The 14,813-nt window shown below is 37.2% G+C and overlaps 2 protein-coding genes across 3 annotated transcripts; both read left to right on the top strand.

The window, feature by feature from the left end:
* The first annotated feature begins 2,799 nt into the window (after nucleotides 1–2,799).
* LOC120001654 (CBS domain-containing protein CBSX2, chloroplastic-like) lies at nucleotides 2,800–9,892 on the top strand. Of its 2 annotated transcripts, XM_038850071.1 has the most exons (8): nucleotides 2,800–3,250; nucleotides 3,337–3,424; nucleotides 3,510–3,574; nucleotides 5,171–5,219; nucleotides 6,418–6,470; nucleotides 8,747–8,862; nucleotides 9,254–9,311; nucleotides 9,403–9,892. In XM_038850071.1, exons 1-8 carry the CDS (start codon nucleotides 3,059–3,061, stop codon nucleotides 9,475–9,477), a joined length of 696 nt encoding a protein of 231 aa, XP_038705999.1. In that variant the 5' UTR covers nucleotides 2,800–3,058; the 3' UTR covers nucleotides 9,478–9,892. The 2 variants fall into 2 exon arrangements, with proteins under 2 accessions (XP_038705999.1, XP_038706000.1); XM_038850072.1 differs by lacking the exons at nucleotides 8,747–8,862; nucleotides 9,254–9,311; nucleotides 9,403–9,892 and adding an exon at nucleotides 8,128–8,725.
* A 267-nt stretch (nucleotides 9,893–10,159) lies between these two features.
* LOC120001652 (abscisate beta-glucosyltransferase-like) lies at nucleotides 10,160–12,125 on the top strand. The gene has a single exon (XM_038850069.1). The coding sequence runs from the start codon at nucleotides 10,358–10,360 to the stop codon at nucleotides 11,807–11,809; it is 1,452 nt and encodes a 483-aa protein (XP_038705997.1). The 5' UTR covers nucleotides 10,160–10,357; the 3' UTR covers nucleotides 11,810–12,125.
* The last annotated feature ends 2,688 nt before the right edge of the window (nucleotides 12,126–14,813 follow it).

Genomic DNA, 14,813 nt, shown 5'->3' with positions numbered 1-14,813 from the left:
TGGGGTGTACTCAGTAAATTGTGGGGTGCAAATAATTTTCATCTTCCTTTCTAGCAATGTTTAAAGTTATAACTCTTCTACATGTAAAAATTGTCTATTTCTTATCCACTAGGGGGGAAAAAAATTTAGATGGAGGTTTTTTATTGTTTATTCATCCCTCAAATTCTTCAAACTCCAATTCGTATTTTTCATAGAGAAATATCCTATCAACGATAGAACAAGATCCATTTTGCATCATATCTAAGAGATTCCTTGGTTCGGGCGAAGAAGCAATGTCACTCGATCATTATCAAATTGACTGCAATCTTTTTCTGTCTATGAGGATCCCACCCGAATGCCTTCTACTAAGGGGAAAAAAGTTTAGACGGAGGTTTTTCTATTGCTTATTCACTAAGGGAAAAAAGTTTAGATGGAGGTTTTTCTTTTTCTTAGACTTGAATCACATTTGAAATAGCAAGAATAATTTATCAAATTTTCAATCAATCATGGTTTGTTTCTTAGTTCATCTATTCATGGTTCCACTGCGTTCTTGAAAATACTTATGTCAATAGAATTTAATCCTACAATTTCCTCACAACCTTTGCCTAACATTGAAAATGCAATGAATTTGAAATAAAGTAAGTCATTGACTCAAAGATTTTGGTCATATTTGCTAAATTCAAATTCTACAAAACTGCAAACAAAAATGCAAATCTTTGTTAAATGGTCAATATAATAGGAGACTCTATTATGGTCACACTAGGCATTATTCTCAAGCGTTTTGTTTTGGTCATATATGTCATCTTGTTTGTACCGAATCTAAACCCTAAACGTCAGCTGACATGTGGCAAGGTAGGTCCCATAGTGCACAAAGAGTGGTCAATCTCCCAATGACACATGGCGGAGGCAAGGAGATCGTTGTTCATTTTGCAGGATTCTAATTGGTTGTTGACCTGAAATCCAAGGATTAGTTCCCAGAAATCAAGGTTGTCCAAGATCCAATGTCCAAAAGAGAATTTTTTTTTACTAATCGTTGTTCATTTTGCAGGATTCTAATTGGTTGCTGACCTGAAATTTAGGGATTAGTTCCTAGAAATCAAGGTTGTCCAAGATCCACTGTCCGAAAGGCTACAACTCAAGGAATTTTGGTCTTAAGGGATAACTTCTTTCTAAATGTGGTTTGTTGAATAACTACTGAGATTTCAGCAGGATTATATCAAAGTGCGCCCAGGAGAAATAGAAGTTTGTTAGTTGAACGTCCCAATTTTCTCTCAAACTTGTTTCCAACGGAAGCACGACTCCTCGAGGCTCAAACCACATTCGTCCTACACAACACAAAATACTACATTTTACATGATCTTTCATGAAGTAGCAACAAAATGATTACCATTAGTCATGTTCCCATATTTTCAACCATGAAGCTTGAAGACTCGTGAAGCAGAGACTACCACGACCTCCAAGAAGGTCAATTTTCTCCTTGAAGAAGAAGCACGACCAGAGAAATGTTGCCATCATCCCCATGTCTAAGAGAAGGTTGCAGTTATGAAACCCACTAATCCAGTCACTCCAGCAACCAACAAGAAAATGGTCTTACTACAATCTCCATGATGTCCCATGATGGATACTTGAAGAAGAACAGAAGAAGTGTCCATTACTTGGCACTATAAAATAAGAATAAGAAGAAACAGAAGACGACCCCACGTCAAACACAGACCCAACATCTTCAATATTTTTTTTTTAGGCATGGCTTCGACCACTTATTTTTTTATTTAGTATGGATCCGTGCCAACTAGTTCTTAGATTTATCTTTTCAGCCCTCGTGACTATGTCTTCATTTTAGCTTGTAAGCAGGGCTACTTCTTAGGATGTATCTCTTTTCAATGAAGATCCCAACACATTCCATCAATGTGTTGTTTTTCATTTCCTTTCAATAGAAGCTCTTTTCATTCCTGTGATAGTCTTCTGTTTCTAGCTTTTTTTTTCAAGATTGACACTTCAGGCATTTTAAGTCCTTTCCCCGGAGACAAACCTCAAGGCAACAATCTTGTGTTCTCTAACTGCGCACAATCCGTTTGGTGAAGATGTTAGATTCCATGGAGAATCCTACGACAATCCTATCAAATCCTTTAGACTGACAGCAAGTCCTGACATACCTGGAAACTCACCATCTACATCCACAAAACTCCTGTTCCTAACAACCGAAATTGTGAGATCTCCTGTCCAGAGCAGAAAATAACCAACACATCTATAACTTTCCAACTAAGAATATACACCCAAAAATGTAGGATCTTTAAATCCCTACCTCTGACAACTTTTGAGTTTTCATTTTTAACCACTAAATTTATTCAATCACCTCTATTTGATGACTATTGTAAAAGAAAAACATGTTATAAATTATGAATAACAAAAACAACCCTGTCTTTTTTATTTTTTTTGTTTCTTCAAATTAAAGAGAAAAAAGTGTCCAAAGTATGACCATGGAATTATTGAGTGGTGAGTGAGTGAGTGAGGGGAAGAAAGGGGTAATGTAACTTTTGATTATTGAAAGAATTGATCATGATCTAATTTAGAAACTCAAAATTAAAAATTATTTCAATATGCACACTCACTCATAGATTTTTGATTATTGGAACACTCAAATTGTTGATATGACATAAAAAAATTAGTATAAAAAGTTTCTTTACTTCTTCTCCAAATTAACAATTGTAGGGACGCCATCATGAAGCGAACGCCAAAGGAATAACTTCCTAGAGGCATGAATGTATGCATATCAAAATAATTTTCAATTTTGAGTTTTTACTTTTTAGGTTCCAATCGTGACCAAAATTATTGCATTAGCGGGAGGGACGGAGAAAGTTCGCACTTTGCACCGACCGCTTTGACATTTTCAGGTTCTCCTCCTCACGCGGATCAACTACGCAGACAGTAACATCTTCCTCTCTCCGCTACAATCTCTCTTATAACTCCCATCAATAATAGAAAAAGAAAAAAAGGTCTGGTATTCAGTTTCATCGAAGCCTTTCAAGAGAGAAGAAGCAAATCGAACTCAAAAACGCACAGTAGCAGTCTCTCCACACACATGGCCTCGCTTTCCTTAACCAATTGTTGTTTCCTTCCGCGACTCACTGGGCCGAAATCCTCGTTAGATCCTCGGCTACGATGCGAAAACTTCCCCTTCCCAGTACCACCTCGTTACTTGCTCTCCCACCGTTCGGGACGCCGGTGCTCTGCTCTGTCCCCTTCGGAATCTCTCGTCACCGACTCCGTGCCGGTAATTCATAGCACATTCACCTTTTTTAAAAAAAAATCTTGTCTCGGTTTTCATAGCTGTAATGATTTGGCTTTGGTGATCTTCAGTCAGAAAGTGGAACATACAAGGTTGGGGATTTCATGACGAAGAAGCAGAATTTACACGTAGTGAAACCCACAACAACTGTCGATGAAGGTGTTGTTATGATTTCAGATTATCCATTATAATAATAGTGTATACTCAGTTTAATGAGGTTTATTACTAAAAAATATCGCTGCAGCATTGGAGGCTCTAGTGGAGAAGAGGATAACTGGATTTCCTGTGATTGATGACGACTGGAACTTGGTAATTTCCATAATTTTCCATTATGAAAGTAATCTGATGTTTATGAACGATTTTATTTTGTTTGCCTTTTGTATCATCTTCATCGTCAATTGTGTTTTTGTAGTAATTGCTGTCTCAACACGTTATAAGTTATAGCAAACTCGCGTTTTTTTTTAATAAGCCATTATTGAGATATTTATGTGTCTCGCAGTCTGTTACATTTTACTTTTCTAATAACTAAAGTGTACAAAACTATTGTTTTGATCACATAGAGATTTGCCACCTGGGAAAGGTAAATCCTGCTGAGAAAGACCCTCTGCCAGCACTGTTCTCCAGAAATACAAAAGCCCAACAGTAAGTTTGATCATTAGATCCACGTTTAATGGGCATCCTAAGGACAATCTGGTTCCTTATATCCAAGTAGTGGGATGCTTTTAACATGGCTTTGAGAGATATTAATGTGATGATGGGATTATGGGTTTCAAATTGATTAATCGGCAGTTTGTTTATGCTTTTTAGACTGAGAGTTGATATTTGAGATGGTTATCTATAGAATGTTGATGTTGGTGAGAGTTATCTGTTTACCCTGGGACTTACAACAATGTGTCACCCATGTATACAGGTCTTATAGTAAGGGTGGAGCCAAAAGGCACTGTGAGTTTACTCTTTAGAGTGACAGAAAATATATCTTTGTGGGCTCGCATTTTAATATTATGTTGTATAAGCTTCTGACCCTGTCACTTCAGCGTCATGGATAACCAAGTTAGCTTCGGGGCTCTAAGTTTGTGGTTTATTGGCATTCTTGTTGGAATGCTGAGATTGACCTTTCATTGTTGAACTAAATAGAACCGCAATTATGATAGCTCCAAGTCTTTACCTCAGAGGAAGAGTGGTTGAAGAAGGATGGTACATGCTGAGGATTAGATCTGATTTTAGCGGGATCAAGGTGAAAGTTGTTGTGAAATATATTATCATGTCAAATATTATGATAAGGGTTGACACTATACATATGGAAAGGAAATTTTTTTGTTCTTATTCCTTCACCTTTGTTTTCGAGTTGCAAAATGAGGCATATGGGCTATGGCTACTTTCTGGAAATAGATAAGGGGAACATCATTAAGCAATTTTTAATTCTATCTCTTGCAGACTCTACATGTGCTGCGAGATATATGTATGAAGAAATCATGTGGGTCCTATGCTGAAAAAAAGAAAGAGACAACAAAAAAAGTTAACTGTTTTCATATCGTGATTTTAGGTGGCTGATTCAATACTAGGAAGACTTGATGGGAAGTTGTATATTTTGTATTAGGCTGGATGGTGACCAAGTCATATCTTTGGTCCCCTTTGGGCACTTAAACTTCGGCACAGTAATGGTGTTGAACAAGAAGCTGGATGTAGGTATACTAGAAATTGACCTGTAAAGATGATTGCAGATGTCCACCGTCTACACTAGATGCCTGCTTTTGATTTATTGGTTTTCAGCTTTTATGAATTTTAAAATATTTGCCAAATTTCTCTCATCAAATCTTATTATCATATTCCTGGGTTAGTTAAAAGTGGAATATATTAGAAATACTATTTCTTCAGCCATTGACTTTATGCATTTATTTGCTGCAGGTTGGTGTTGTTTCAGATTATGATTTATTAGCTCTCGACTCTATATCAGGTATTAAGGGTTTTATGATACAAGATTTGAGTGACTTGCGACAAAATTTACATGGTTGGCCTATTGTTTGACTTGATGACATTTTTGCCATTCAGAAACTTCTTATGTTTGTCTCAAGATTAACCTTTTTTCTAGATCCTCTTATCTTTTCGTTTGTCAGAAATTATCAAGTTGGTCAGAACTATGAGGTCACATTTATTAAAAGATAAGACTTAATGAGCATTTCAAGGTTTCAAATGTGATGTTTCATTAGAAATTCTCATTGGAACATTTGGAAGACTGGAGATGAAATAATTATACTTCTTTTAACATGGTCGGACATTTGATTTCTCTAATAACAGATTACACACGCTTTTAAAAGTTAGTTCGTAGACAGACCATATAGATCACTTGTAGCTTCCAACTCTCTCTATTTTTGCTTGTGTGGCTTGGTCATTAATATTTTGTGTTTTAAATTGAATATGTGAGTGTGAAGGTTCTCTATTTACGGGTTCCAAAAAGTATGGTTCCTTTTCTGCATGTTTATGCTGTTATTGAAATATTTAAACATATTTGACATGGAGAAGGGAATGGTAAGTGAGTCTGTGAGTGAATGAAGGATTCAATTTAGGAATATTCATCTATTGGCTTGTCACAAGGGAAACTGAATTATATTTATCCCTTCTGTTTGCAAAATAGTAATGATTCCTTAGTATTGATTAGTGAAGAATCTGAAGATGTTTATTTGTTTACTTAATGCTGGTGCTATATGCGCTTCATATCATGATTTTGCTTCATCAAATATCACAGTATCCTGTATTGGTGGATCCTTGAACAACATTGGTAAGCTCTTAAGTTTTCATAAATATCACAAATAAGATTTTAAGTTTCCAGCATGGACTTTCTTTATCAAAATCTCAGCATCCAGCAACTTTGGTTAAACTGCTTCAGTTAAAAGAAGTTATTTTGTAGAAGTCATAGAATGAGGTGAATCGGATGTACCTAGCATAATGCAGTGACTCAAGCAGGTTTTGTTAAAACTTAAAAGTGTTTAGTCTGCTTTGCCAAACTGTGGTTAGTCTTCATTGTTTGACTTGCTCAGTTATTTTGTTGGTTGTTTGACTTGCTCAGTTATTTTGTCGGTTTCTATTTGGTCCTTTCTGGAATTTTAGTTTATGGACTGACTCTATTTGTTTTTCTCTCTCTCTTATTCTGTTAGGTGGAAGTCAAAATGATGTGAACATGTTCCCTGACGTCAACAGTTCTTGGAAAGTATGTATTTCAGTTCTTTATTTTGTGTTAAAGAGAATTACCCCTTTTTTTTTTCTCGTGTTCTGTTGTGTGAATATTGTGACAGAACTATATTTCTGCTTCCTTTCTTTGACAGTACTGCTTAAAATTTGAAATCATCCATGAACTTGTGTGTAGAACTATTCGGGGTGCACAAAGTCTTCTTCTGGCAACTTGTTGATAGATCCTTCCTATTATAATTATGGTGATGATTTGAATGCAAAAAGAAATATATGTATTTACTAGGTTAGGAAGGGGTGCCACCGTAATACAATTATGTAGAAGAAACTAAGTCCACTCTATTCGGAAGAATTTTTTCACAAAAAATTACTTTCGTCTCCCTTATAAAAAGAAGAAATTGTTTAACCATGTTTCTGATATCATTTCTTTGAGGATCAATCCCATTAAAAGTTTTTTAGTTACTCTCTTTTCAGAGGATCCACATACTCCTAATGCAACCTAGGAGATCAAGCATCTTGTCTTGTCCTTGAGATGCAACTACTACTGAGCACTTAACTCGATTTGTTTCCGATATCATTCCTTTGAGGATCAATCCCATTAAAAGCTTTTTAGCTACTCTCTTTTCAAAGGATCCACTTACTCCTAAATCCTAATGCAACCTAGGAGATCAATCATCTTGTCTCTTCCTTGAGATGCAACCACCACCAAGCTCTTAACTCGATTTCCATAGAATGAACAATTACTCTAGATAAATCCATCATGTTTAATGTCATCTTCCATGCAGTCCTTGACCATCTTTATCGTAAAATATATATATATATATATATATTAGTGTCTTTTATGTTTCTTTACCAAGGAAGCATCAATCGATAAGAATTTTTCTAGTTCTCTGAAGGTTTTAACAGTTGAGTTCTTCTCAAAACGACTTTCATAATAAGAAATAAGCTTTTGTTCGGAATTCCCGCTTCCAAATTGATAATCCAGAAATGCTTCTCCTCCCCCTCCCCCTCGTAAATTTTCTAATGGAATCTTGTGATATTCTTCCATCACAAATACTTTGCTTGCTTCCTTTCACTTAATTTGGTCTTCTAAATTGATGCTCATGGCTGTCTTGGCTTGCAGTCCAAGATGAATGAACATTTTACCTCCCAATCCCTGGACTCCCTTATCGTCATCGAAATTAACATTCCATTGGGTTGAATTTTTCACCATCATATCATAGAGTAGGATTCCCTTTGCCCCAAAAAGAATCGGAAATTGGTATTTTAGCAGAGAGGTAATGCATTTGTATTTGCCAAAATCTGGCCTTCTAACCATTACCCATACTGGAGGAGACATTGGGTAGCCAGACTTTCTAGTCTTGCTCTATTCTTTTCTTATAATGGATCGATCAGCAGCCATTGATATCCTTGTATTGTTGTAATGGCTGTTGATTGATCCATTATAAGTTTGTCAATATCTTTTCACTATCAGCCTCACATAGATGTGCTCTTTCATTTGCAGAACCCAAAAATCGCTTGCTAAACATTTGTCACTGTACCCTTGACCATTTTTCTCTCATTCACTGAACCTGTCATTGCAGAAAAACAACCCTGCTTCTTGTGGTTGAAATCCTTCATTGAATTCTTCTTGCCTCTTGTCTCTTATTTTTTTCCATTGCTTCTGTTGTTTCCTGCAGCCTTCTTGCCATGATTACTTGGACTTATTGAGCCGTGAGCTGAACCAGCACTCTGTTATATTAAGAGTAAACCGTTTGCATTGTGTATTAATCTTGTTGACTTCTATACTTTGCGTCCACCTGTTTTTTGATGCAAGGCCGTAAGTTTCAGTGTGATTTTGGAGAACTATGATTAAGGCCAGTTTCTCTGGCCTACTCAGCTTTGGGATTCTCACTTGTGGGGATGTTCTGCCTTATTAGACTAGCACAAATAAATCATATCTATGTTCAGCCTTTTTCATAGCCAACTAGGCAACCTTATTTATAGCATTAGGCTCCGTTAGCTCTGTATGCTGTTTAGTTTCCTCAACTTGATTGTTTTCCTTTCCGGACAGTATATCAAAATTTTGTTTGTTCTGAAAGCAAAGGTTTATGCTCGGTGAGAGCCTACTAGAGATTAGTACAGCATTTTGCATAGAATCTGAAGCAGGCATATTCTGCTATCTTCTCTGCTTTTATACTTTGTACAAGCATGTGGTGGGCTTTTGCATTTCAGCTCTTTCGCCAAAAGGCCTTAGCTATAAAATATGCAGGAACTGCCTCAACAATATTGCTTCTAAATAATGATTACATGTGGCAGACATTCAATAAGATCCAGAAACTGCTAAGTAAGACAAATGGTAAAGTTGTTGGTGACTTGATGACATCTGCTCCGCTTGTCGTTCATGAAACCTCCAATTTGGAAGATGCTGCTAGGTACTGATTTATTGTCTCATGCTAATTTATTATCGATAAACTAGTTCAGGATTGTTGTTATTTGCTGCCACGATTGCTCTACCGTAACTTTTACAATCTTTACAATCGAGGCTTACCAAGTTTGTTTACAGGAATTTTTTATGCTATGGCAACAGAGTATATTATCAATAAGCATAGTTCCATTTTTCTGGAATTTATTTGAAGTTTTTCTATGGAGCTGAATGTTCTTAATGAGTTTGTGGGCCAGCAATCCTCTGCAATATAGCCTAAGAAAATTAAATTCATGCTGAAGGGTGCTAGAACATGCTCCTTGAATTGTTACAGCCTGGTGTAATTTCCCATGCAAAAATGGAAACATCAGTGTTCAAACTTAAAATTTTTCCCTTGTCAGGTTGTTGCTAGAAACAAAATATCGAAGACTGCCAGTGATAGATGATAATGGCAAGCTGGTATGCATAACTTTATGTTCTCTGGAAAGCCATCTACTTTTTGGCGGTCAGTATCATGTTATGGTCTCTAATTACTCTGTCAATTTTGAAGGTCGGAATCATTACCAGGGGAAATGTTGTCAGAGCTGCCTTGCAAATAAAACATGCCACTGAAAGGTCAACATAGATTGAAATTCACCGAAGTTCAATACCACCGTCACATCGATGCTGCAATTCTTTCTACGAGTGCATGGCTTTTGCATTTATTGTACAAGATACGTTGTTAGCAGGATTCAAAAATTTAGAGGGAAGCGGTGAATCAATCTCTTGCATAGAGAAGAGAGCACAGGATGATATTTTGGTAAGCTTGAATTTAAAACAGTATATATAGCTTTGGTAAATTTGGTGTGAAGTAGGAGACAAACTTTTCCTGGGAGTCATTTAGGGTTCTATAGGTTATGTATTATAGATGATGATTCTTTTTGTGACAGCTGATTAGCTGCTGCGTAGGAAACATTAGCTTCTGGATTCCAGTAATGTGTGCTATTGGCCCAAGTGACAAGTATTTGATATAATTGTTGAATTTTGCTTTGTTGTTTAAACCATTATGGAAATAAGGTACAACTCAGCATTGATAACTGGGATACTAGCGACTAAGAATCCCTATCATTATTGAACCAAGATATTCTGAACTCAGCTGTAATTATAATTTACACTTTCATATTGGGCTGTAATTGAAGTTTAGCTTCTACTGCTCGACTCATACTTCTCTGGTCGGTGGTGACAAGGTAGGAAACGGTATATGCATGTGACATGCCTAGTTGTTGACTCTGTTTTGAACTCTGGATTCAATTATCAGTTGACTCTGGCCAAAAGCTCTTGTCCTCTTTCAATGGCTGACACCCCTGCTTACGTATCCATGGATGGCTAAGTCACCAAAGCTTTAATTGAGTGCAAAGTATTTTACTTACACTAGTGTTTTTGTGAACCTATATATATGAACTGGCCATGAATAGTCTCTCCCCACTATCCACACCAAACCTCCCTCTCTCTCTCTAGATTCATTTATGGACTTGAATTCCTCTCCAATTGAGATCTTCTTCTTCCCATATGTGGGAGGAGGCCACCAAATCCCCATGATAGACATGGCCAGAGTGTTTGCTTCTCATGGTGCCAAGTCCACCATCATATCAACCCCAAAGCAGGCACTCTCCTTCCAAAAAACCATCCACCGTAACCAGCAATTGGGTCTTTCAATCTCCATCCACACCCTCAAACTTCCAGAAAACGACGAAATTTCCGATACAGACATGTCTGCCACACCCTTCACTGACACCTCCATCCTCCAAGAGCCTCTCAAAGATTTGCTAATCCAGCGCAAACCCAACTGCATTGTGCACGATATGTTCCATCGTTGGGCACCAGATGCTATTGATGGCCTTGAAATTGATATCGCAAGAATCCTCTTCACTGGCAGTTGTTGCTATGCCCGCTGTGTGCGAGCCAGCTTGGCCAAATACAAGCCCTATGAGAAAGTGGGTTCTGATTATGAACCTTTTGTTGTGCCAGGACTGCCAGATCGCATCGAATTAACCAGATCCAAGCTTCCACCAGGTACGAGACAACCAGAGCAGCATCAAGACCATAAAAAGATGCATAAAGTGGATGAAAATATTTCTGGGGTTCTGGTTAATAGTTTTTATGACTTAGAGCCAGCTTATGTGGAGTACTTCAAGAATGAATTAGGGTACAAATCATGGCTTGTTGGACCAGTATCTCTCTGTAATAGAGATGTTGAAGACAAAACAGAGAGGGGCAAACTGGCCACAATCGATGATCAGAGCATCACAACCTGGCTTGACAGTAAAAAACCCAATTCAGTTCTCTACATCAGTTTCGGGAGCCTAGCACGCCTTGCTCCGGCACAACTCATTGAAATCGCCAACGGTCTCGAGGCTTCCAACTACCCATTCATTTGGGTGGTCGGAAAAATCTCCAAATCGGCCGACCAAGGACCAGAAAGCGAACCAGAAACTTATCTGCCAAGTGGGTTCGAAGAGAAAATCAGAAAATCAAACATCGGATTGATAATCCGGGGATGGTCTCCGCAACTGCTAATATTAGAACACGCGGCGGTGGGAGGGTTTATGACGCATTGCGGATGGAATTCGACTCTGGAAGGTCTGAGCGCCGGAGTGCCGATGATTACATGGCCGATTGCGGCGGAACAATTCGAGAACGAGAAGTTGATTACTGAAGTGTTGAAGATAGGAGTGAATGTGGGGAGTATTGAGTGGGCGTCGTGGAACACACAGCCTTCAGCGGTGGTGGGGAAAGAGAAAGTGGAGGCGGCCGTTAGGAGGTTAATGGGTGGCGGTGATGAGGTGGCAGAGATGAGGAGGAGAGTGAGAGAGCTCGGAGAGAAGGCTAAGAGAGCCATTGAAGAGGGTGGATCGTCTTACAGAGATGTGGATTCACTGATGGAGGAGCTCAAGCGTCGCTGCAAGGGTGGAGCATGAACTTTCAAGCAAGGTTCGTGCTCTCAAACGGTCCTATCCTCCCCATCCCACCCCCTCTCATGACCGTTTGATTAAATCAATAGTGAGATATAATCACTTTTCCTTACAATTCATTAACTACTGTTATGACCTGGTAATTTTTTTTTTTGAAACAAGGATTTGGGGAGGGGTAGGTTTCGAATCCATCATCTAATAGGTAAATGATCTCTTACATGCAATGGGATTGTCGTTCAAACAACGGCTCAGTCGCTTGTAACCTTGTTAGTTTAATCTTTCAATTTATTCACTTTATATAAGCAATTATAGTTATACTATGTTAATCAATAAATATTAATTCATAACTAAAAGGAGTGTGGCTGTAGGTATTTTTGCTGTATTTAGCTGTAGTTACAGCCCCATATCACTCCAAATAATAATCTTTTTATTTTCTTTTTGTGTTATCAGGGTTTAGAGTTGTGATTTAGTGTTTAGAGTTTAAGATTTAGGGTTTAGTGTATGGTTTAGAATATAGGGTTTAGAATGTGGAGTTTAAGATTTAGGGTTTACGGTTTAAGAGTATGCAACTAATGAAGGTAAATTGATAGCGTACTAATTTCAAGTACACTAAATCCCCTTCCTGAAATTCCCATTCCCTTTCTCTTCTATGCTTGTATGCTTGTTGCTTGATTCTCTCCTGAGCTTGCTTAAGATTGTTTTTGAGCAAATCTAACATATTATCCATTTCCACCAGAGCCTTTTCCAAGATATCCAGCTTAGCAGTGTCAGTTTCATAACCAATCACATGTGGTGGAGGATAGTCGTATACTATTTCAAATGGAGTAGCTTTAGTGGATGTATGGAATGCTATATTATAACTCCCCTCAGCCCAAGGCAGCCACTGAACCCACTTCCTAGGCTGAGAACCAACAAAGCTTCTTAGATAAGTCTCCAAACGTCTATTGACTACTTCAATTTGTCCATCACTTTGAGGGTGATATCCACTGCTCATACATAATTTGGACCCTTAAAGCTTAAAAAATTCTTTCCAGAAAGCACTAATGAATACTAGATCCCTATCACTTCGTATTGATGCTGGCATACCATGCAATATGAACATATTCTCTATAAACAACTGAGCAACTTCAGCAGCAGAATATGGATGAGACATAGCCACAAAGTGACTATATTTACTTAATCTATCCACCACAACCATTAGGACAGACTTCCCGTTACGTAAAGCCAACTTGACAATAAAATCCATACTTGAGAAGGAATTTGCAGAGGTTGTAAGAGTCGAGGAGGTGACAATGTCTCATACTTGTTTTGTTGACAAGTGGGACATACAACCACCATAGCCTTAATCTCCTTCTTCATGCCCTCCCAATAAAATCCTCTTTTAATTCTTTGATAAGTCTTCAATACACCAGGATGCCTCGCAGTTGGAGTATTATGAAATTCATGAAAGATTTTAGCCTTCCAAGACGATGAAGGACTCAAAACCAATCTAGACTTATATTTGAGAAAACCATTGTCCAAAACATATTTTGAATTGGTTCCAGCTTCCTTTAACTCCCTAGGTTTCTGCATTTTTGATAAAATCCAAGTATCTTCTTCATTACTCCTCCTTAATTCATCCAACCACCCAAAATATGGATAGGAAATGGCTTTATATTCCATCACAGGCTCCTTCAGATGCTGTTCTAGTAGTAAAGGTGCTCCTGACACCCTAGATAAGGCATTAGCTACTACATTATCAGTACCCTTCTTGTGTTGGATCTCATGGTCAAAGCCTAGTAACTTGGAGATCCACTTTTGTTGGAAAGGAGTGTTGGCTTTCTGATGCAGAAAATATTTCAAGGTATTATGATCAGTTCTGATGATGAAATGTTTACCTTGCAAATAATTTTGTCATTTCTTCACTACTGCTACAATTGCCATCATCTCTTTCTCATAAATGGACTAAGCTTGATTTCTTGGACCAAGATAGTGGCTAGAAAAGGCAATAGGCCTCCCTTGCTGGTGTGACACAACACCAATGCCATTCTTTGAAGCATCACATTCCGGTTCAAATGTTTTAGAAAAATCAGGTAATGCCAACACTTGAGGTGATGTCATAACCTGTTTAAGATCCTCAAAAGCCTTTTGTGTAGATGGATTCCATTGGAACTCTCCTTTTCTAGTCAATTGATAAAGTGGTTGACATATCTTCCCATAACCTGGTACAAACTTCCTGTAGTAACCAGTCAACCCAAGGAAGCTTCTAAGTTCCTTAACATTTCCAAGGATAGGCCACTCCAAAATAGACTTCAATTTAAATGGATCAGTAGATACTCCATCCCTAGACACTAAGGCTCCATTTGTTAGAGCGGAAAGTTTGATTTTCAATACTAGCGGAAATGCTGTAGAAAAAAAACTGAGCTTAAAGCTGTGAAATATGCTGTGAGGTGTTTGGTGAATTAAAAACTAAAGCTAACGGAAAAACTGTTGATTAAAAGTATTATTTTGAATTTAATAATCATTTTTTTTCATTTTTTTATTAAAGTTAATTTAATAAATATAATTTATTATTAAAATTAATTTAAGTTTATTATAATTGTTTTTATATCAAAATTGAAAATTTTAATTAGTCAAATAAATAAAATAATAATTTTTTTATATGAAGATTATTAATGTGTATTTTATTTATTTTATAAATATTAAATTAATTTTAATAATATTAATTATAAATATTAAATTTATTGGCAAAAATATTTATAAAACGAAATAATGTATTAAATGTATATTATTAAAGTTGTGGAACTCACATTAATTTATGTAAAAAAAGTCAAAAACATCATGTTGAACGTGGGTCCCACAAAAAAAATGAAAAAAAAAATAAGGGGGAAACCTCCGCTGGCTGTTTTTGACCTGTTTGGCACAGCGGATATATGCCCCAAATACTCCACACTGGCTTTCCCAAAAGAACACTTCTGTTTCTTGACCAACATTACATTTTGTAGTAAGACATCAAAGGCTATTTTCAGAT

Source organism: Tripterygium wilfordii, chromosome 7, assembly GCF_013401445.1.
Source record: "Tripterygium wilfordii isolate XIE 37 chromosome 7, ASM1340144v1, whole genome shotgun sequence".
Classification (NCBI taxonomy): Eukaryota; Viridiplantae; Streptophyta; class Magnoliopsida; order Celastrales; family Celastraceae; genus Tripterygium; species Tripterygium wilfordii.
The sequence above is the reverse complement of the archived record's forward strand: the minus strand, read 5'-3'. Positions and strand labels throughout refer to the sequence as shown.